The sequence below is a fragment of the Emydura macquarii genome, unplaced genomic scaffold (assembly GCF_026122565.2).
Source record: "Emydura macquarii macquarii isolate MOO-44397 ecotype Brisbane River unplaced genomic scaffold, CSIRO-AGI_Emac_v2 contig_2734, whole genome shotgun sequence".
Classification (NCBI taxonomy): domain Eukaryota; kingdom Metazoa; phylum Chordata; order Testudines; family Chelidae; genus Emydura; species Emydura macquarii.
The window spans coordinates 3,585,082-3,607,626 of record NW_027132871.1 but is presented as its reverse complement, the minus strand read 5'-3'; the positions used below and the strand labels follow the sequence as shown (position 1 = coordinate 3,607,626).

The window sequence follows — 22,545 nt, the reverse complement described above, 5'->3', positions numbered from 1 at the left end:
AGAGCAATCTGCAATGCTCGGTAAACTGGGCGCAAGTAAACCATATGTGTTTTAATATGGCTAAATGTAAATGTGTGTACATCTAGGAACAAAGGCCGTAATTACAGAATGGGGGTCTCTATCCTTGGAAGCAGTAACTCTGAAAAAGGTATGGGGGTTATGGTGGATAATCAACTGAACATGAGCTCCCAGTGCAATGCTGTGGTCAAAAGACACGATGTGATCCTGGGATGCATAAATAGGGTAATCGAGGAGTAGAGAGGGTATTTTGGCACTAGTGTGACCACTACTGGAATACTGTGTCCAGTTCTGGTGCCCACATTTCAAGAAAGATGTTGATAAATTGGAGAGGGTTCAGAGAAGAGCCTTGAGAGTTATTAAAGGATTAGAAAACATGCCTTATAATGATAGACTCAAAGAGCACTGTTTATTTAGCTTAACAAAGAGATGTTAAGGCTTGATTTGATTATAGTCTATAAGTATCAACCTGGGGAACAAATATTTGATAATGAGCTTTTCAGTCTGTTAGGTATAAGATGATCTAGTGTCTAGAAGTTGAAGCTAAACAACTTCAGACTGGAAATAAGGCATACATTTTTTACAGTGAAGGGTGATTAATCTTTGGAACAATTTACCAAGGGTCATGGTAGATTCTCCATCACTCACAATTTTTAAATTAATATTGAATGTTTTTCTAAAAGATATGCTCTAGGATTTTTTTTTGAGAGAGGTTCTATGGTGTGTGTTATTACAGGAGATCAGACTAGATGATCACAATGGTCCTTTCTGGCATTGTAATCTATGAAAAGCATCTTCAGTACTTCACATTTGTATGATATCATTTTCTTTTAAAAAATCTGTTTCAGGTTGAACGTTGTGCACAATTAAAGACCCAGCTATTAGACTGTGAAACTACTATCAGAAAGCTAAACGTACAGGTTGAAGATTTGAAATTGCAGCTGAAGCAAACACAGACAGGTTCGTAGCATTTATAGGATGTTTTAAACTCATTTTATAAAGAATTTTTCATATATGCAAGCATTTCCAATGGCTTGAAAAGTAGTTTAGATTGTGAGGGCTCACTCTATAACTGTTGATGCATTCCAAAACTAAAAAAAACCAGTTAAGATTGCGATGTCACAAGTGTAGCCACCTAAAATGCTATTTGCAAAACTCAAGCCTTTAAAAGCAAGGAAATGAATATTTATGGATATAATAAATCTTGCTCTATCCAGATAATAAACAAACATTCTTAATAAATATAAGGAAATGAATATCACATAACATAACCACCTAATTTCTAACTCATGAATTGTATTTTAATGTATTATTTTCATCTATTGTCGTCAGAATATGAATTATTTTCTTTTCAATAATACTTTTGTTTTACCAATGCAATCCATAATTGCCTTTTGTAGTGGTGGGAAATTATAATTGTATCTAGTTCCAAAGGGTAGCCACATTAGTCTGTGTACAGCAAAAACAATGAGAGTCCTGTAGCAGCTTAAAGACTAACAAATTACTGTGGGCATAAGCTTTCGTCAGCTGCATGCATCTGATGAAGTGGGTTGCAGCCCACAAAAGCTTATGCCCGCTGTAATTTGTTAGTCTTTAAGGAGCTACAGGACTCCAGTTGTTTTTAATTGTATCTAGTTTAACATGAAAAGAATATAATACTGTTTGGTGAAATAATATTTATACTTTAAAGACTAACACATTTAATTTCTGCAGGCATAAGCTTTCATGGGCTGTAACCCACTTCGTCATCTGCTTATGCCTGCAGAAATTAAATGTGTTAGTCTTTAAGGTGCTACAGGACTCGTTATTTTTGCTGTATACAGACTAACATAGCTACCCCTCTGGAATATTTATACTGCATGTCAACTGGCATTTGAAGCTGATTTGAAACTGTCATGTTCATTTTGTAACTTGTTTTTTACAATTATTTGGTGATTAACTTTTTATTTTGCTAATAGAAGGCATAGTTATTTTGGGTCAGAGTTAAGGTTATTGTGATGAAAGGGACATTTCTTTGCATTTGATAAAAACACATTTATTATGTAATAATGTGTTGACCTCTATGACAAAGTTACTTCCCTATTATTCCCAGATATTTCTGGTGTGTTTCAGTAAAATTAAGGCCTTTTCTACACACAAAATTTAAAGGTCGACTTACAGTCACCAGGAACACTTCCACCGAACTAAGGGGCAGTGTGGGGAGCGGAGAGCCCTGTCTCAGTTTCCTGCTGGGAACCAACCCACAGGCTCCTGGGTTCCCTGTGGACTGCCCCCACGCTCCCTGGTCCCAGCCGCAAGCCAGGGACTTCTCCCCTCCCCTTTACCTGCCCAGAGCTGGGGGAAACCGCTTGGGGCTTCTCCATTCCCACTGAAATGGGCAGCCATGTCAATTTCATGGTTCAGCCCTGTAATTGATAAGGCTGCCCCAGCAGGGAGTAGGTGGAGAAGCTCCCAGACTTCTGGCCCTGGCTCCCAGCCAAGAGCAGAGACCAGCAGCCTGGGCTTCTCACTCCACTCACAGCTGGGAGCAGGGCAAGAAGCCAGGGCTGCTGCAAGCCGGGTGACTGGTTCCAGGTCCAGGCTGGGAGTGGGGTGAGAATCCCGGTCTTGCAGCAGCTGGTCTCCGCTCAGGGTGGAGAAGTCAGGGAGCTTCGTAAAATTGACATGGCTGCCCATTCCAGCCGGGAACCAGCCCTCCAGGCTTGCGGCAGCCCAGGCTTCTCGCCCTGCTCCCAGTCGGGCCCGGGAACCAGCCATTCTGGCTTGCAGCAGCCCGGGCTTCTCACTTTGCTCCCAGCTGGGACCAGGAACCAGCCACACAGGCTTCCACTTTCTTGTCAATTTCTTGTCAAATTGACAAGAATGTCAGCCCCACCACAGATGTAAGGGGACGCAGTGTCTACATGGAAACTGCGTTGCCTTACCTATGCTGACAAAAGCCCTACATCTCTCATCAAGATGGTTTTGTCGAAAAAACAGAGCGGCTGATTGCAGTGTGTACACCAGCACTGTTTCATTGAAAAAAGCTGACTTTTTTTGACAAAACACTAGTGTAGACCAGACCTAAAAGTACAAACAGAGACAGTTAACACAGACAATATAACTGATCTCGGAGAACAGTTTTCTTTTAATCTTTTATGGAGGGGAGTCACCATAAACTTTACAGTGAATGCAATATCTCGGTGGTTCTGTTATTTTGATTTTGTACTTTTAATACCCAATGTAGGATTAGTCCATTTAAAACTATTAGGGCCTCCTCCTGTACCCATTGAAATTAGTGGGCTCATGATTGGGCTCTAATGATTTGCAAGTTTAATTAAATTAATTTTATTTTGCAGCTGTTTTGTGTGTGTGTGTGTGTGTGTGTGTGTGTGTAAAATCCAAATCAGTGAACAATTTATAGTTTTTTGTTTCAGTTCAAAATTGCAGAAACAATATTTAATTTTTTCATGTCAAATAAAAATAAAGTTAGCCTATAGGCTGACAGCCCGCATTCCATGTTTCATGCTGATATTTAAAACAGACAAGTTGTAAACCATTGAAAAATGGGGTTGAGTGGCTTACTAGAGCTGCTATCATCAAGTGTCATTACACTCTATGGACTTGTCTGATAAGTATGTATTTAGGTGCAGTGAAAATTGAAGTAGCAGAAAATATTAAACATTTTGCTGATTTTATTTTTTGTCTTCATTAGATCTAAATATTAATTTCTATAAAACATAAATCATGGATAACTTCCAACTGTTACGCAGCAACATTAAATGCAGCTGATGAATACAACTTTTTATTTTTAATTGATATGCTTTATATTTCAAATGAAAAAAATCCTATTTTTAAAAACCACTGTCATCAATTCTCTTCTGAATCATGTGACCAAATCAGAATTCAAATAGTCTCTTGATTTTTTTTCTGAAATTCATGGGTGCTTTTTCCTTTCTGTCTCTGTGTGAAATTTTTACTTATGTAGTTCTAGAGAATGAAGTGTATCGGAATCCCAAGCCTTCTCTTGTTGATCGTTCTGTCATTGACTTCACTGGTGATAGGATTGTACCTCATGACATTTATGTAGATGGTGCTTTCTTGAAGAACCGGGCTGTTACTGATATTGTTGTGGCAGATGATGTTCCAAACCGTTATCACCACCATTCACGGACGTGCAGCACTTCTCCAGATTCTGACCTTGAATTTGTCGCCAAAACCAAAACTAGGATAAAAGAACTAGAAAAAGAGGCAGAGTATTTGGAAGAGGCCTACAGAAATTACCAACATAGAGTCATTCAAGGTGCAGTTTCAAGCAGGACACCAACAAAGACTAAGTCTCTACTACCTTTACGAAATGCTCTTAGTAGATTCCCCTTGGCTTCTCAACACAGAGTTATGTTTGTAGAAGACAACCTTGGCTCCCCACATTTCCCTCTTAGCAGTCCAAAAGACCAAAGATATAATGGGGCAACTGGACATGATGATATCTTGAAAAATCATCTAACTCCTCCACGAAGAAGAGTCTCTTCCTCCAGACGCCTCTCTTCTACTCCTCTTTCCAAAGTGGAGAGAAACATCAATAACAGCATACTTTCAGAAGGTAAACCATTACTGCTCATGTGTGGTGGTGTTTTTCTGGTAGGATTCCAATTAGGAAACTTAAAATTGAGAATCTTTTATAGATTTATCATCTGTTTAAGGGCAAGAGAAAGCTATACGCAAAATATAAGTGAATTAGAAACTCACCCTTTGAAAACAAGTGTTTTAGAAGTGGGTGTGTTTGGAGGGGTGTGTCAAACCTACTGCCCTTAATTTAAACAATTTTAAATCGGTAATTAGAGTACATCCATATGATCCACTGTAGCTGTAGTTCTGTGGCAATCGTATTATTGAAAAGCAGATCCTCAGATCCTATACGCTACACTATAAACTGTCTTTGTAGCCACTCTAAGCTGACAGGAGAGAGCTTTCCCGTTAACTTAATTAATCTACCCCCAATGAGCAGTGCAAGTTCTCTCGCCGACATAGTGCTGTCCACACCAGTGCTTAGGTCGGTGTAACATATGTTGCTCAGAGGATGGCTTATTCACCGGTATTGGTTTAATAGGGGTTAAACAACATATTTTTCCCTAGCCCCATTATCGGAAACAGCTGAACTGTTTTGGCTGAAATTTTCCAAAAATATTCAGCCAGAGGCATGATTTGGAGATAGTCCAAACAGTTTAAGTTTGACAAAGTTATAAGTAATTGAAAACAGGATCTTATAATGTGTTAGGAAATAATAGGCTATAGGCACCACCTATAATTAGGATATGAAGGAACAGTATAAGAAATTGCTTGAAATCAATTGCTACCTTCTGCTTTACAGATAGCAATGAGTCGTACCTAGTCTCTTCCCAACAGTGTGTTGACCAGCCTCTTTCCCCTATTCTGAGGACAGGCCATCTTTCATCTTCTGAGTCTGCTCCTTCCTCTCCAACCAATCATGGACAAAAGTTGAGGTAAATATTGTAACTCTATCTGTAGTTATGAAAGATCATTTTAACCACTTATTTTAGTGAAATGTATGCGTAGCTAGTTAGGTCACACAATTACAGCCATCTTTCACTGGTTATGAATTAGAGCTTTTCTAAAGATATCATTTGTTCAAGATTCTCACACTTGTGTCTCATCCCATCAATGCAAGCCATATGGAAACTCCCCTTAGCTCTTAAGTTTTTTACTTTCTCACATCTGTAGGCTGGCCAAAGGGCTCTGCCCTACTGCATCTAACTTCAGATATTTTATAGGCATTCCAGAACATTGGAACCAATTCCTGTCTGAGTGATGGCTGTCAGTGAAGAAGGTACCCTGGAAACTGCCCAATGTTGCAGTTTTTTCTGCAGTAGCCCCTGTTTAGGGAATGAATATTCTAGTTTTGTTGTCATCTGAATTTCAGTCAGTCTCGAGCCTTTCTCTTTGACTGTTTGTATCTATGGGGGCTTAAAGGGAATCCGGTATTTATTTAATGTGACAGATTAATGCATGTCTGTATTAATCTACAAACTACATTTGTAAATGTCATTTTAACTGTAGATGTAATGTGCCTTTACTTTGGCACTGCAGCCTCTCTCTTGAGCTGAAATGCCTAGGTGATGTCAGGAGAAATCCTTGCATCTAGTAGAGGGCTAACAGTATAAAGCAATCCAGAATCTTTAACTTGAATGGTTTCCATTTAGATGGAAGCATCCTAGAACAATGAGATGACTAAAGCCCCAGGGAACCAGTTTTCTCAGTCTGAACTTCAGGTGTGTTGCAACTAAGCAACGAATCACCTGAAGAGAGACTTGAAGATATTCAGGAGGGGTCATCTGATGATGGCGTGTGGGGAGGGAGACTAGGACTTTATAAAGGGAGGCTCTCACTAGCCATTTTAGAAGAGACCTAGAAAAAGAAGGGAAAATTGGCTAGGCGGAGGAGAGATGGGTCCTGGGACCCTGAAAGGACTCACCAAAACTCAGAGTGGTGAGAACACTGGACAGAGGATTCTGTGTGCTAGCAAAAATTTGTTAAATAATCTAATTATGGACAGATCCTAATGCCATTAATGTCAAGGGCAAAATGTCCACTGATTCCAGTGGAATCAGGGTTTGGCATGAAGGCTTCCATTCAGGAAAGCAACCTTTTTTTCAGGAAAGCACTTAAGTATGCAATAAATGGGACTTAAATATGTGCTTAAAATCTTTCCTTTGTATCCTGAAAAATTGTCACTTCTCTCTCTCTGAGTGAGTGAGAGGAGAGAGAGATTCCTTTGCAGTGTCTGAGTGTTCCCTGCTTTCACTTTTGCCCCAGAGAGTAAAAGAGTACTCCACAGGGTCCACAGCTTCATTGGAACTCTGGGGAGTGTGTGGGATCAGGTGCTGGGGAGAGCTGCGAGTGCCAGCACTAGTTTAGGGCTGGACCGTGGAGTCTCATCTCTCAGGATGTGGTGCTAGATAGACTATCTGCACCCTGACAAGTCTAGTGCTTGACTGTGACTGGACCCTGGAAGGACATAGCCAGCCTAAGAGCATGTGGGATCCAGTGGTTGGATCCGAAGCAACCTGGTGAGCATCCACCAGTGCAAGCTCAGCTAGAGTTGTTACATTTAGACACTCTAGACTTTGCCCCCTATGTACCAGCTGTTTGGTGAGGGCTTCATTTTTTTTTTGAGGTGGCTGCCTCAAATTTCATGCCTAATCGTTGGTACCTGGCATATTGTGTGCTCTTAACAAGTAGCGTGGTGCTGGAGCACAGCATGCTATTAGTGTCTGAGCCTTGCCAGACTGGAAGTGTGTACTGTCTGTGTAGAACATGTTTTGATCATACTCTTCCCTGTTACAGAGTAGCCAATTTGTAGACAGACTTTACTGTTGGGAGAGTATCACCCATTTATTTATCTCTGCTTTCAGGAAAAGTAATTTAGTTTTTCCTCTGAAGGCAGGCTCTAGAAGTTGATCTTTGGCATTGAGCAAAGGTAGCTGCTAGTTTTCTTCTTTCCGAGCCAGGAACAGTCCTGTCTGACAAGGACCAGGTCATGTTATAGACTCATCAGTAATGTCCATTCAAAATAGTGGTAGAGTTTTTCATCCTTCCCATATCAGGAAGGCCCTCTGCATACATCTGAAATTTAAAGGTCTTTGGGATTCTATTTGAAGCACATAAAAGACCTTAGAAAGCCCACACTGATTCCTTGAGCGATGCCGTATCTCCATGAAAACTGTGTGAAACGTTGTGTTGCTGTATTTTTCACAGCTGTGACCTGGCTGACCTATAGTTAGTCTTGTGCTATCTGAGGCAGAGCAACTTTCACTGTCTGTTTCAGCCAGGTTTTCAGTCAGGACCATTAGGCTTGTCAGGTAGCCTCATATCCTCATGTGTACTCCCCAAAGCTTCAGTGCTAACATTCATTGTCTGAGGATGATCTTCACTTTGCTTCTTCATGCCGACAGAAATTGTTTCTGAGGTAGAGGAGCCCAAATTCTTGCACCACCTAGTGGGTTTTTTGTTGTTTTGCCTTTTCAGGTTGTCTTCTGTGTAAATGGGGATATTTTGGAGTTAAAAAAATAACAAAACATCCCCACTGCCTGCCTCATTCTTTCCTCTACATCCCCACTAAAAACCAAAACAACACCCAACCCTTCCTGCATGTTAACACCACCTTAAGAAGTCTCCTGGAGTTAGTTACATTCAAAGAGTGAGAGTCTTGCACAGATGGTGTCTTGAAAGAAGGGACAATTACTTATCTTTTAATTCTGCTTTTCTGAAGAGATCATTTGCAGGATTATCATTCACATACCTACCTCTTCTCCAAGTCCGCAGTTGAAGGATAAGCAGTTGTAGGCTCTGGTTGCATGCTTATCATAGTACCTCTATGGTGTCTCCGTTCAGACAGATGTCTCATCCTCACTATTCCATTCCCTTCATTCATGCTGTGTCCACTGTCTCACTGATGTCCTTTTTGGTACCAGCATGATAGACCTCACCAGTTGAGAGTTAAGTGTTGTTAATCTCTATCAGAATATTGTAAGAGAAAATGGCTACAGCACACAGCAATGTATTTCTGAAGTACAGCAGTATATGTGAGGCCTTTTCCAGCTGTTCAGTCTGAGCATGAGGTAAATATCACTTGGTTGATAGGATTTGTATTACTGGGTAGGTTTAGTGGGAGGGAAGGGGAGCTAACAAAAAAAGCATGACACTGCCTCCCAAGTGTGGAAAATCTGGTGTATTTCCAGCAGTGGTCCATGTTCTGTCCACACGAGGGAGAAAATAAAAAACAGAACACCTTCTCCATCACTGGGAAAAGTGACTGCTCTCAAGACACCAGCACTGTGGTTTTTTTCCTGCCCCAACCTGTGAGTGGGCGGGAAGGAAGTGATTAATAAAGGCAACACCTTCTTTCCCTGGAAGAAAGGACTGCATTTCTAGTATTCTGGCTCTGTGAGAAGTATTATTTTCTTTATTGTTAGTCCCAAAAGGCATTAGTATCATCAGAAGGACAGGGATGAGCCCATTACATCAGACCTTCCATCTCTCACTCCTGCCATGCTCGGCCTAAATATAGGTTTGATTACTACAGTTTTAATGCTGATTTCTCTCATATTCCTAAAAAAAACTTAAGGATTGAATATTTGATTATAGGTTAGGCTGCCAGTTTTACTGTCCATAAAACACCTTTATAGAAATCATTTTCTCAAAATAATAGTTTTTATATCATTTTTTGTAATAATTTATTGTTGACTGAGACACCATTATCTGTTTTATGGAATGTTGTTGAAGCTGGATACAGTCCAGATTTATCAACATTGCTTTGATAAAATGGTTTTTGAAAACCATTTGAGATTCATGCAAATAATTGCCTTAATAAAGACAAATCTCTTATTTTTGTTTATTGAATCTGTCCCATTGAATTCCATGTATTCCCAACACTTTTACAGGATTTAACACTAGCAATATTAAACAAAGTGGCATGTGTCCTTGTACGCTAGATAATATGTACTGAGCACACACGCTTCTCTGAAAGAGAGATTAAAAACCATACAATATAGGTTATATACAGATTATACATTATATAGATGATATAGTTCTAGAAACTAGAAATACCGCTTACATTTGTCAGCAGTAAATGGTGTGTGGAATTTACAGGCTTTTTCTGCGTATTGAGCCACTCTTCTAAAATGGCAGAACCAACACTGCTATGAGTATTTTTCCCTCAGGCTTCAATTTACAACATACGTTAATTAATCCTGTCTGTTATAGGCAGCATTATATGAATCTTTCTCTTTCCCCACACCCCATAAAAAACCTGTATTCCTTAGAATTTTTCTAAATATTTTGTATGTTTATGCTAATAATAGTGAAAGGCCAATACAGCCAGGTGCTGAGCAAGCTTCTGTACATTGTGCTACTGTGCATCTCATTTGTGACCTGCAACTCTCTTTCTATTCTATTTCTGAGTAGGGATTGCTAGCTGTGTTACACTGAGGCTACATTTACACTGACGGCGGCAAAATCACCGCTGCCAGATTGATCTTTCAGGATCGATTGAGTGGTCAGTGAGACCTGCTCAATCGATCAGGAAGTCGCCTGAGTAAGTCCACCCCCTCAAGTAGCATAGCACTGAGTCATTCCCGTCGGCTCAGCGCAGTGTGAACAGCACACAGAAGGGAAGCTGAGCAGTCGACGTCAGTTACGCAAACTGCTCTGCGTAGTTTGCGTAACTCCGGTGGACTGCTGCCAAATCGCGCGGTCAGTGTGAACCAGCCCTGAGTGTATTGTGCTTGATGCTGTTATAGACAAATCCCCAGTTGCAGTTAGAAAGAGACCACTAAATCCATTTTTCATAGAGCCAAAGAAGGATTGTTAAATGTGGTTTCAGGGATGAAAAGCTATCTAATCTAATGGACTGTTATCAAAGCACTGGACACAAGTTAAACTACAAAACTGAGTGGTTAAAAAGACAATTCTTAATCTCTGTTCCCTTTGTGTGTGTGTGTGTGTGTGTGTGTGTGTGAGATCCTTTTTGCCTCCTTTTTTGTTGTTTGTTTTCTCTTCCTCTTTTTGACTCCATTTTGTAGTATATATTTCTTTCTTTTTATATGTATTTCACTCTTCCCAGTTGTGGGTGTTTTGGGGAGAGGCTGCAGAGGAAGGTCTTATCCAAGAACTGAGTCTTGCATTCATACCTGAAGGCGGTCAGGATTAGGTTACTGTATTTTAATTCCATACCATGTAATTTCTGATTTATATGTTGTTTTGCTTATGTGGTTTTACAATTTTCATAGTCTGTAGCTACTCTTGAGTATTGCAGACTATTGTGAAATCTTGACTTGCTAATGTTCTTGGCATTTTGATTATCAAACCTTTAATTCATGTGTTTTTTTTGCCCCCCAATTTTAGTCTTCGTGAACAGCAGGCTGATAATCAGGACTTCAATGACTCTTCAAAGCCAGAGAAGCTAGCATATGAGGACCTTGAAGAACATGATTCTTCTTTTAAATGTAAGCTTTCATATGTTTTTCAGACAGTTACTGTAGTAAATTAAAAGAGTAGAAAATCTTGTTTTTCTCCTTCAGATTATCCATTCATTTCAACCGAGAATTAGCAAAGGGTTAGCAGAGGATGCCTGAGGGATCCATATTAAAAAACAGTTGTTGTTTAATACATTATGATGGAATATTTACAAGACCACAGTTTAGGTTGTGTTAGAGATTTCAGTTTAAGCTTTCCAGGGTTTGAGGAAAATATTACTAAAGTAGAACCATGCAACCTTTACTACAATGAAACCATATTTGTGTATGGAGAACAAGGTGCATATTGAGTTATCAAAATTTGCAGGTGACACAGTTGAGGTTAATAAAGACTGGAGAAAACTGTTGTTAAACCTATGTGATTGGGTAGTACAATGGCAAATTAAATTCACTGTTGACGAATAGAAAGAAATGAAGGTAGAATACTACTCAAAGCTGGATGTAGGGATCAGCATTAGCTCCAGGTGTAACACTGTCTCAATTCATACTTTGTTGTTGGGGCTCATAGAACATGGAGCAAGGGTAAAAATTCCCTACTTACTTTCCTGGGTTGTTAACAGTATTAAATTTTAGATAAAACATCTCTAAGGTTGCTCTGTTTTCCATGGAAGACATGCTGGCTATGTTCAGTGATGAGTTAATGAAGTGGATCACTGTTCTGTGGATTTTCCCTCTAGTTTTAGTTATTTTAATAATCAGTTTTAATTTATTCCATTTTGTTTTCTTTTTACAAATTTTAAATAGATTATTTTACTGCAGCTTGCATTAGTTGAAATACTTCTGCAGTCACTAAATATTTCTACTCATACAATTAGGATATGGCATTTATTTATTTAAATTATTAAATTACTTAATTTTACATTAAAGATACTTTTAGGAACCGATTCTAATTCACCTATTTTTATTTCTTTATTTTACCGGACTTGAGAACAGATTGGCTGCTATGAGTAACTAGGAAAAGCAGATTTCACGCCTATACAGACTTAGTTACATGCCTCATCATCTAATTAGTGATGCAGAAGGAATAATTTGAGATATTTGTACATAGAGTTAGGTTCTAAATTAATTGTACTGATACTCAGTGCTCTGTTGGGTGTACCAATGAACACCTCCAGTGGCATGTGAGTGGAGGAAAACTAGAGCTACCAGAAAGGAGAGAGGAAGGGAGAAGAAACATGAAAAGCATATGCCATGATCTGCCCTTACACAGGCACACACCTTGTTCAATATTGATTTCTCTGTGACACTTGCCGGTAAATATCAGGCAATCCTGACTGCTTTTCTTAACTCTGTTTTGAGGGCCTTGCAGATCTCTCCGAACTCTCTCTGACTTCTGGGTTTGAAAAACCACCAAATTTCTATTGAAACAGATTAAACGTAACAATAGCATTCAGTAACCCTTCTATTTCTTACTCCACTAGGGAAAGCCTAATCTTTATAAGCAGCTGGCAGTGTCTAGCTTTGCATCTCTCTCTGTGATCCTGCTCCCTTTCTCAGAAGCCAAAAATCAACCCTTCCAATTAGAAAAATCCCCAAAGTTCCTAATGAGCAGTCTGGGCGGAACTTCAGCTAAGAGTCCAAACCTCTGTGCACCCAAATGGCATGTGTTCTTTTCGTCCCATAGCATACCCCATCTACAATTTTGCTTAACAGTTATCCGATAACATCTCATATCATACAATTTCAAGTTAACCTCGTCCCTTCTCCACAGCATATAATAAGCAAAAAAGAATTTCATAAAAAGGAAGGGGATATACAGAAAGGGGGGAAGTAGATAATGAAGGAATAAGACGAAAGGAGAAGAGAGAAAATGAAAAAAAGGAGAGTATGTAGCAATTATATCTGTATATGGTGCAAGGGGACATCAGGAGATAGGAAATGCCCATCTATGGGCGATTCATGAACTGCCTGTTCGGGAAGGCTAGGCTCTGGCCCCGCCCCTTCCACCTGAACCCCTCCCCCTTCCGTCCCCTCTCCCATCAACCTCTCCCCCCTAGTGGCCCAAGTGCCAGGCTGGCTGGCTGGGCCCAGTCAGTGCCGGAGCAACCCAGCACCTGTGCTTGGGGGCAGCCTGAGCACCCAGACCCTGTGCCCCAGTGCCGCCCTGCCCAAGCACCAGCCCCTCCTCCCTCCCACCCCCCCACTGCCAGAGTGTCACCGGGCTGGCCGGTTTACCCCAGCCCCTGGAGCGCCTCCAGCCACACACCCGAGGCCTGGCCCCCTGCAGCACCAGCATGGCCCAGCTGATCCTGGCCTCTACCCCGGAACCCCGCAGCGCCGACATGGCCCGGCCAACCCTGGCCCCGGCCCCTGCCCGGGACCCTGCAGCACCAACATTGCCCAGCTGGCCCCAGTGCTGCAGCGCCCCAGCCCAGCCCACTCCCTGGGTGGCCCACCCCCACTGCCTGCCACCTACACCCCAGCCAGCTCCCGCCCGCTCGCTTCAGTAGAAAGGGCCTCCGCTGCCAGGCCCATCATGTGGGCAGGATGCAGCAGGAGGGGTCGAAGCCATGCCTGGCTGTCAGGGAAGGCTAAGACTTCCCAGGCCTTACACACCTGGTGCCCATGTGCCCATCTGTCGATGAATAAATAGTGGTGTCCCCCAGGAGTCTGTACCGGGCCAAGTACTGTTCAACATATTCATAAATTATCTAGAAAAAGGGGTAAACAATTTGCAGATGATTCAAAACTACGCAAGACAGTTAAATCCAAAGCAGACTGCAAAAAAGTTACAAAGGGATCTCACAAAATTGGGTGACTGGGCAACAAAATGGCAGATGGAATTCAATGTTGATAAATGCAAAGTAATGCACTGTGGAAAACATAATCCCAACTATACATATAAAATGATGGGCTCTAAATTAGCTTTTGCCACTCAAGAAAGATCTTGAAGTCATTGTAGTCTTTGAAGACATCCACTCAATGTGCAGTGGCAGTCAAAAAAGCTAACAATGTTGGGAATCATTAGGAAAGGCATATATAATAAGACAGAAAATATTGTTTTGCCTCTTTATAAATCCATGGTATGCCCACATCTTGAATACTGCGTGCAGATCTGGTCGCCCTGTCTCAAAAAAGATATATTAGAATTGGAAAAGGAACACAAAAGGGCAATTAAAACGATTAAGAATATGGAAAAGCTTCCATATGAGGTGAGATTAATAAGACTGGGACTTTTCAGCTTGGAAAAGAGACAACTAAGGCGGGATATGCTAGAGATCTATAAAATCATGATTAGTGTGAAGAAAGCAAATAAGGAAGTGTTATTTACTCCTCCTTATAACCCAAGAACTAGGGGTCACCAAATGAAATTAATAGGCAGCAGGTTTAAAACGAACAAAAGGAAGTATTTGTTCTCAGAACCCAGTCAACCTGTGGAACTCCTTGTCAGAGGATATTGTGAAGGCCAAGACTATAACGGTTCAAAAAAGAACTAGATAAGTTCATGGAGGATAGGTCCATCAATGGCTATTAGCCAGGATAGGCAGGGATTGCTGTTTTCCAGAGGCTGGGAATGGCTGATGGGATTGATTACTTGATGATTACCTTTTCTATTCATCCCCCCTAAAGCACCTGGCCTGGCCACTGTCAGAAGACAGGATACTGGGCTAAATGGACCATTGGTCTGACCCAGAATGGCTATTCTTATGTTCTTATCATAAAATGAGTTCCAACAGTAATGTAGGTAATTACCATGAGTTAGCACCGTTATTCCAAACTCATTAAAAACATCTCTAGCACCCTCTACCCATCTTTGCATATAAGAATGAAGATACAAAAAGATAATTTTTTAATATTCTAAATAATTAGTGCTATTACTTTCTGGCTGCAAATAAAGATCATTCTTGGTGGACTAGTTACTGTCTTATTTTGGTGAATATGTTACAGTTGCTGTTCTACTTCTCTATTTCTGTGTGGATTGCTGATTTTTAAAAGTTGGATCCAAAATATAGTAGCTGAGAATGACATTGATGCTTCTCAGTGTGTTTTCTGATTATACAAATATGTGAACTCTGATACATTTTTATGTATAGTTTATATGTATATGGACATTTTAGACTGATTATTTAAAGACCTTTTTGTTAATATTGTTTTCTGTTCATAGACTATTCAAAATGGTTTTGCTAATAAGTCATTCCTTGTACCAATTTGCACTCATGAGATTTTGCTGTTTCAAGCAGGGGGTTTATAAAACAACCTATTGATAATGATTGTTGATAATGAGTACAAAATAAGTTTAGGTATGTATGTTTAGGTAGTCATATCTTTATTATTAATCAAAGTTCTCATTTAAAACTAATTTAAAAGAAAACCAGAAAAATAAAACACATTCATTTGAGTATGTTAATCATATGATGTAATGTATATAATCTAATGTATGTGAAAGAGAATGAGATTTGTATGTGTCCTGCGCAGGGCTGGTAAATCAAGATTGGTAGTTTCTCTAAAGATATTCTCTAGGAATTATTTTGGGGAAGTTGTGTGGCCTGTGTTGTTACAGAAGGTCAGACTAGATGATCACAATTGGTCTCTTCTGGCCTCAGTCTCTGTTAATCTATGACTAACTATTACCAATGTTGCGTGAGACTTCCCGCTATAAGACCCTGTTTTCAGTTACTTGTAACTTTGCCAAACTTTAACTATTTTGGAAGGAATTTTCTGTGTGAGATGTCTGCTTCAGGCTTGAAAGTTTTTGGAAAATTGTCCCCTTGTGTGTATGCATTATGCCACTGTCTTTAATTATGTGATCATATTCTTATTTTTTCCACAAGATGGCTATTTCATGTAGTGCACCTGGTAGACCTGCTTTGGGCATGGATCATGGTTGTGTTGTAAAGAAAGCTGTTGTCTGTAGGACCTCTGCTTCATTTGTTGCAGAAGTTGAAAGATGTGTAGTGAATGAGGCAGGGGATTGTGGGAAAAGAAAGAAAGGTCTTGTGATTAAGGTTGTTGAATTCCAGAGTTCTTACATGATGCTAGGCAAATCACTTACACCAAACTTTTGATAGGTGGTCACTTACGTACATGTTCATTATTTTTAGGTGCCTTACTTGAGACTCTTGGGTCTGACTTGTAGAAGTGCTAAACCAGGGCTCGACAAATTTGTTTTGGAGCTGGGAGCCAGCCCAAAAATTAAGGAGCCAGACAACGTGGGCCCAGCGGCGGGGCACCCTGGCTGGAGCGCAGCAGCCACAGCGCTCCCCCCTCCTAGCCCTGCCACGTGGGCGCAGTGGCGCCCTGGCTGGAGCACAGCAGCCATTCTCCTGGGAGAAATATTAGGCGCCAGACTTAAATTTCTAGACGGCATGGCGCCCGGGGTTTGTCGAGCCCTGTGCTAAACACTTATATTTGCAGCTGAAGTCAATGGGAACTGTGCTTGGAACATACAAAACTATATAATGCTATGTTCCATGAAAAGCCAAGGACCTAGGTGTCTCAAATTGGGCACCCAGTATTAGTGGATACTTCTGACTTTAATCTTTCTGTGCCTCAGTTCCCCATCTGTAAAATGGAGATACCACCTCCTTACCTGACAGTGGTATTGTGAAAATAAATTCATTATCTGTGAAACACTCAGATACCATAGCGATAAGCACCATAGAAAAGCCCATGAGGAAATTAATACTTCTGTCTTCAGAGCAGAGTTTGAATAGTGTGCAGTAAATAAGGCAGGGGTCATACATTGAACAATGAGGAAAAACAAAATATTGAATAAACTGCTTATTAAGTGAGCACCGTCCATCCTGAATGAGGTGGGTCCTGTGGACAAAATAGCATATGATCATATAATGAAAGACTGTCTCATAATGTATACACACAAGGGCGATGAATTAAGGTTGAACAGGCGTTCCAGCACTTCCTAACTTCTGAGTGTTTCACTTTGCAACCTTAAGATTATTTTAATGTCGTTTTTTGTGTAATATATATCTAGCCACAGAGATATAGTATGTGAAGGAAACCACTTGTTTTTTACATTCTGTAGCTATATTTATTTAAGGATCAGTTAAGGGTTTTAGAAATCTTTTATCTCACAAGTGTACATTGCTTTCAGTTGTGCCAGTAAACACGTTGCTACACCTAGTTTTCAAAGCCCAATAATGTCAGGATTATGATTAAAATAACAAGTGCAGCCTATTTGATATTTCTTAATTTTCCATTAAATGGTTGAGTTTGGAGGGCAGAGTGCATAATTAATGGCTTAAATGTATGTATTCTAACTCCAGACGTTCCCACACTTTGTATCCATTCCTTTGCCCCACTATTATAATTACAGAATAATGAAGCCATTGTTCAAACTTCTTCTCCAGATCAAGAGGACATTCCAGAGCAGCTCGAAAGTGATGTGTCACATCCATCTGGGGACAGTGTCAATGGGAGCAATGTCACCAACACTGTGCCAGCAACAGCCACTTCACAGCAGGATTTAAGTGAGTTCTCAGCTCCGATACAAAAGTGAATGCCCTTTTTAGATGGCAAATGTATTAAAACAAAACGCAAATAAAAAAATTAGCATTTTGTAGTTTCTTGTTTTGAAGTGATTGAAAATTTTTCTCAAAGCTAGTGTTTAACTGAAGGTACTAAAGAAAAAAGGAATACATCTTTGTTTGTTAATTCTGGATTTACTGTAGACTGAAAATTTTCACCAGTAAATTAATTTGTTTTAATCTCATTTTTTTAAGTTTTTGTGTTGGCTTCTGAAGAGACTTCATTTTTTTTTTGGTCTGAATATTGATTTCATGATCTTTGCTTCTTTGGGGTGAAGCATTCTTCAACAGTTCCCTTAATGTGTGTCTGCATTTGCTGACTGTCTTGCATACCAATGCACTCAGTGTATAATCACTATTGTGATAGATGTAAATATAAAACCCTAAAATAGATAGAGATGATTTAAATGCAACATGCTTAATTTCTCCAATGCTTCAGTGCAGCTCAGTAGTATAATGGCCTGGAACATCTTGCTTGATATGAAGGTAGTTTTTAAGTCTTACCCAAGGGTCTTGCTGTGGGCAGAGGGTGTTTTAGCTTCAAATACCTTCTGGTATTTTGTGAACATAACAAATTAATGCTTTATAGAGGTAAATGTTCTTAGCATTTTAACTCCACATATTTAACTAGATATGTGCTGTGATAGTTTTTCTTAAAATAGCTATTTTATAATACTTTGTATTTTTATAACCTTTTCTGTCCAAATATCTTAAAACACTTTACAAATACTAAAGAATAAAACTTTGGAGCACTTCTCTGAGAAAGATAAGTATTATCAACTTCGTTTTACAGATCAGGAAATTGAGGCACAGAGAGGCTAAATTTTTCTACTTAGCTAGGACATCTTTAAATTCATATTGACCTCTGTGGGAGTGGCGTGTGTTTACCATTTCTAGGTCAGGCAACTTATTTAGAAGCCAACTGTAAATATGGATTTCATCTACTTTAGGTTAGGCACCCAGATTTGAAAAAATTAGTTGCCCAAGGTCATTCTGGAAGTCTGTGGCAGAGCTGGGAACGATACACAGGTCTCCTGACTCCTCCTCCTCTGCTTTAATCATAAGACTGTCCTATCCCTTCTGTTTAAGTTTTGGAGCTTCGTTGTGTAACCAGTAAGAGAAGATCTAATAATGGAAAGAAATGTTGCCTGCTAAATTAGCGCAAATAACTAGATGTTACAGAATATATGTGTGAACTACACATCCAGGTTTTTAGGTTTACTCTAGGTGCCATAAAGAAAAGTTACGTGATCAATTTGCTACTTGTCTGTTTTCCATCTTTCCCAACCATCTACTAATTCATAAGTTTATTACCAAGCTGCATGTCACACTTTATTTCAATACCCATTACTTGCAAATCTTGATTACTGCACAGGGTATGTCAAATGGTACAGAAAGATGTAAAAATAATTTTGTCACAGCAGTGGTTGATCAAAGACAGTCTGGAGAACACAGAAGAGAAGAGAATGAGAAAAAATGGGAAGAAGAAAGGAGAGAAAGAGAAGAAAGAAGGCAGAGAGAAAGGCAGGAAGCACTGGAAAGGGAGGAAAGAGAACTAGAAAAACTGAATGAAGAAATGGTGATGTAATATTTTAATTTCTGACAGGAATGCAACTTTGTTATACCATATAATTTGAACTAAATAAGCCACATAGCAATCCTAGAATACCTCCTACATTGTTTTTTCTATGTAAATTTAACATAGAATAATTTATCTTGGATTTACTGTAATTTATAATAGTTCTGTAGCTATATTAATAACCAGACTTCGTTGTTTCTAAAATGTCTCCCCAGATTAAAGCTTGCGGTCGAGTAATTCATATTAACGTGATACTATTGTGTGGCATTAGTTTGAACATGAACAGGGTTTGGCTTATTCTAAACTCAAAGCTAGAGATGACTGTTTTCTAAATTGGCTCCCAGATTGGAACAAAGTGAATTAAAAAATAATGTGATACATAATATCCAGTACTATAATATCACTGTACCTAATACCCAGTCCCTCAGTCTCTACTTAAGTAACATTCCCATTGACTGCAGTGGGACTCTTCCTGAGCAAGGACTGCAGGATCTGGCCCACTCCTAAAGTGAGAGTGGATATGGTACATTTCACATTAAACACCCCATTCAGACTGGAGAACAGATTACTAGATTAGACTGGTAATGTACTGAACTTCATATGTAAACATATTGAGCTATCGACATGATTGAAATATTTTTGAACTGGCTGATCAGTTTAAAGTGTATTTCTGTTTTGTTGTGTTTTATAGAAGTTGATCCAAGATTCATTGAAAATTGAAGAAAAAAAGATAGACACTGAAGTGGAAAAATTAGAAATCAGTAATCCTGATGTTAAAGACAATTTGTGTGACCCTAGTCCTAATCCACTAGAAAAATACATGAAATTGATACAGCAGAGCAGAGAGCAGGAGCTGACAAACAAGGTGATATACCAGAAACTGTAGGCAATAAAAGGGTGCAAGAATGACTTCAGAGTGTGACTCTGGCACACAATGTCTTGTCTGAATTACAGTGTATCCATAAATCATGCGGTGAAGGATACCAACATCAACTCAGTTTGGTTTTCTTCATTTTCAGTATGAAAGTTAGAGTAACAAAATGAAAGAAGATGAGCAGGTTTATAATACAGTTGTTCAGTTAACTGCTGGATTTGTGTTCCTTGTTGGAGACTTGTCTTCCAAAGGGGTTTTGCCTAGGTTATGTTGGAACAGAAAAATTATATTTCCTATATAAGGCTGTGCCCAGCTATATTGCATTATGTCAAACAGTAACATAAAACAATAGAATATGTGTATTTAATATAGTTAAAAATTAATGGTTTCAAAACGTCGTATGTAGACTCATAGAATTTAAGGTCAGAAGGGACAAATATGATCATCTAGTTTGACCTCCTGCAGGCCACAGAACCTCACCCATCCACTCCTGTAATAGACCCCCTAGCCTATGACTGAGTTACTGAAGTCCTCAAATCATGGTTTAAAGACTTCAAGGTGCAGAGAATCCACCAGCAAGTGACCTGTGCTCCATGCTACAGAGGAAGGCAAAAAAAAAACCTCAGTTAAAATTGAGGGCCTAATTTTTAGAGAGATCTCCTCTTGTATGTGCACTAATCTGTTTACATAATGCACCAAGACAATAGCACACAAATGATAGAATTTATACTTCCAAAACCCATTTCTGCAGAAATTGGTTTTGTCTGTCTCACTGCATTTATACATGTAAATGATAGTGCATAAAAAATGCAGGTATGAAATTGCTTCCAGACAAATGTATGTCAAAAATAGAAAATGTAGCCCTCAGAGAACAAGTGAACTATGTGATTAAAAAAAAAATTCCATTGAAACATTCCAGTGAGTGGATTGTCATTAAAAAAATGAAATTTCTTGTGTAATATGATTATTTTATAAGTTTCTGTTCAAAAGTTGTTCACATTTTGTATCCCAAAATGTCATTACTTTGGCAGCAATATGGTGTTACATCCCCAATGTGCTTGCTCTTCTCAAATACATTATTTAAAAAGTCATGGTGCACATAAATGTTTCAAACTACACAGATAGCATTTGTTGACAAAAATAGCTTATCTACACGCTTAAGCTCTCTGTAAGATCATATGCTACAATAGTACTATTATGTTTGTAAAATTAGGCCAAAGAACCAAATTTAATTAAACAAATGTATTGCTTTTGTCTTGTCTTTCAGAGCTCCAAAAAAGAGGAACTGGAAGAAGTATCACTGATAGAGAAACTTCTGTCTAGTGAAAAAGATGACAGGTCAGGATACAATTATTATTTCAAGTTGAGGTATTTTTAAATGTGAAGGAGTCGCACAAATGGTATTTCAGTTACTTGAAGATGTGACTCATTAATGTGATAGTTGTGGTTTGATTTATAGTTAAATTTCATTTTTAAAAGGCAGATATATATGTTATCGGTAACTCTGACAAACTTTTCTCCTAAATGAGTAGATCAAAAGCAATATGCTGAAGTTAAGTATACTTTTAAGTGAAGACTAGTTTTATCTTGAATTTTCCTTAGAAAAAATGCAGCCCTCTTCTCTTTGGATGAAGAAATTAATACAGCATGTGCGCAAACACCCCCACTTATGATCACGTTAAGCAACTTTATTCAAGGGAGATGGGCTAATCAGCAGGACTGTTGACCTTTTATCTATGGGACAGCAGTAGCACACCCTCCCTGTTTCCTTGAGCTGGAGAGAAGTCCTGTGGGTTAATGACCCTCTTAGTGCCTAACATCTCTGCAAGGCCAACAAATAAGGGTGCCAGACTGGCAGAGTGGCTTTCGTCATGTACATATTTTGCCCATTCTGGCACTGGACTGTGATGAATAGTTTATTTGAGGTAGACCAGAAAATAGTTGGAGAATAAAAACTCACTTGCTCCTTGAGACAAATCTGATACCATGATATAAAGAATTCCTTATCCCACTACCCAGGTCCCTTAGCCAACCTGCCAAACCTTTTTTTTTTTTTTTTCATTCCATCTATTAGATCTGTATGGGGTTTTTTTGAAATTGCAAACAGAAGTGGTGCAGTGTTATGCTAGAGTGGATGGGCTTGTCTGAAATTTTACATGAAGAGTGAATTGTTGAAATAAATCTTGAACCATCCCTGTTTCCCACTGATTATCCCTTTGAGGTATGCTGATTGGCTATTAGATGCTCAACTAAAACTAGAGGGCCTATTTTTCTCTTAGTGCACCTGCGCTACTACACTGATGATGGTCTGTCCATTGAAATCATTGGAAGTTAGGATAACCCAGGTACAGACAAAAAAACAGATGTAGTTGGAGTGTTTCAATAGCAGTTAGAAGAGTTTAATAAGATTCATTTACTCAAGTACAATAAACATTTCTTGCATAATTTAAATGTGTAGGTTGTAACTAAACTGTATCCTTACTATGGCTGTGTTTACACTAGCAGGTAGTGCAATTTCCCCTGTCTGTGTACACAAACTCACGCTAGCTCTCTTCA

At 39.3% G+C, this 22,545-nt stretch overlaps 1 protein-coding gene across 4 annotated transcripts in view; it reads left to right on the top strand.

Annotated features, from left to right (window-relative positions):
• Window positions 1-22,545, top strand: part of OFD1 (OFD1 centriole and centriolar satellite protein) — a 45,671-nt gene that overhangs the window by 20,337 nt on the left and 2,789 nt on the right. For 2 of the 4 annotated variants that reach the window (XM_067566118.1, XM_067566121.1), the window contains 8 exons: window positions 867-978; window positions 3,986-4,600; window positions 5,369-5,501; window positions 10,921-11,021; window positions 17,360-17,479; window positions 18,958-19,115; window positions 19,807-19,980; window positions 21,257-21,327. In XM_067566118.1, the coding sequence (XP_067422219.1) occupies window positions 867-978; window positions 3,986-4,600; window positions 5,369-5,501; window positions 10,921-11,021; window positions 17,360-17,479; window positions 18,958-19,115; window positions 19,807-19,980; window positions 21,257-21,327 (1,484 nt within the window). The remainder of the gene's footprint in view (window positions 1-866; window positions 979-3,985; window positions 4,601-5,368; window positions 5,502-10,920; window positions 11,022-17,359; window positions 17,480-18,957; window positions 19,116-19,806; window positions 19,981-21,256; window positions 21,328-22,545) is intronic. The other 2 variants (XM_067566120.1, XM_067566119.1) reach the window with 2 other exon arrangements.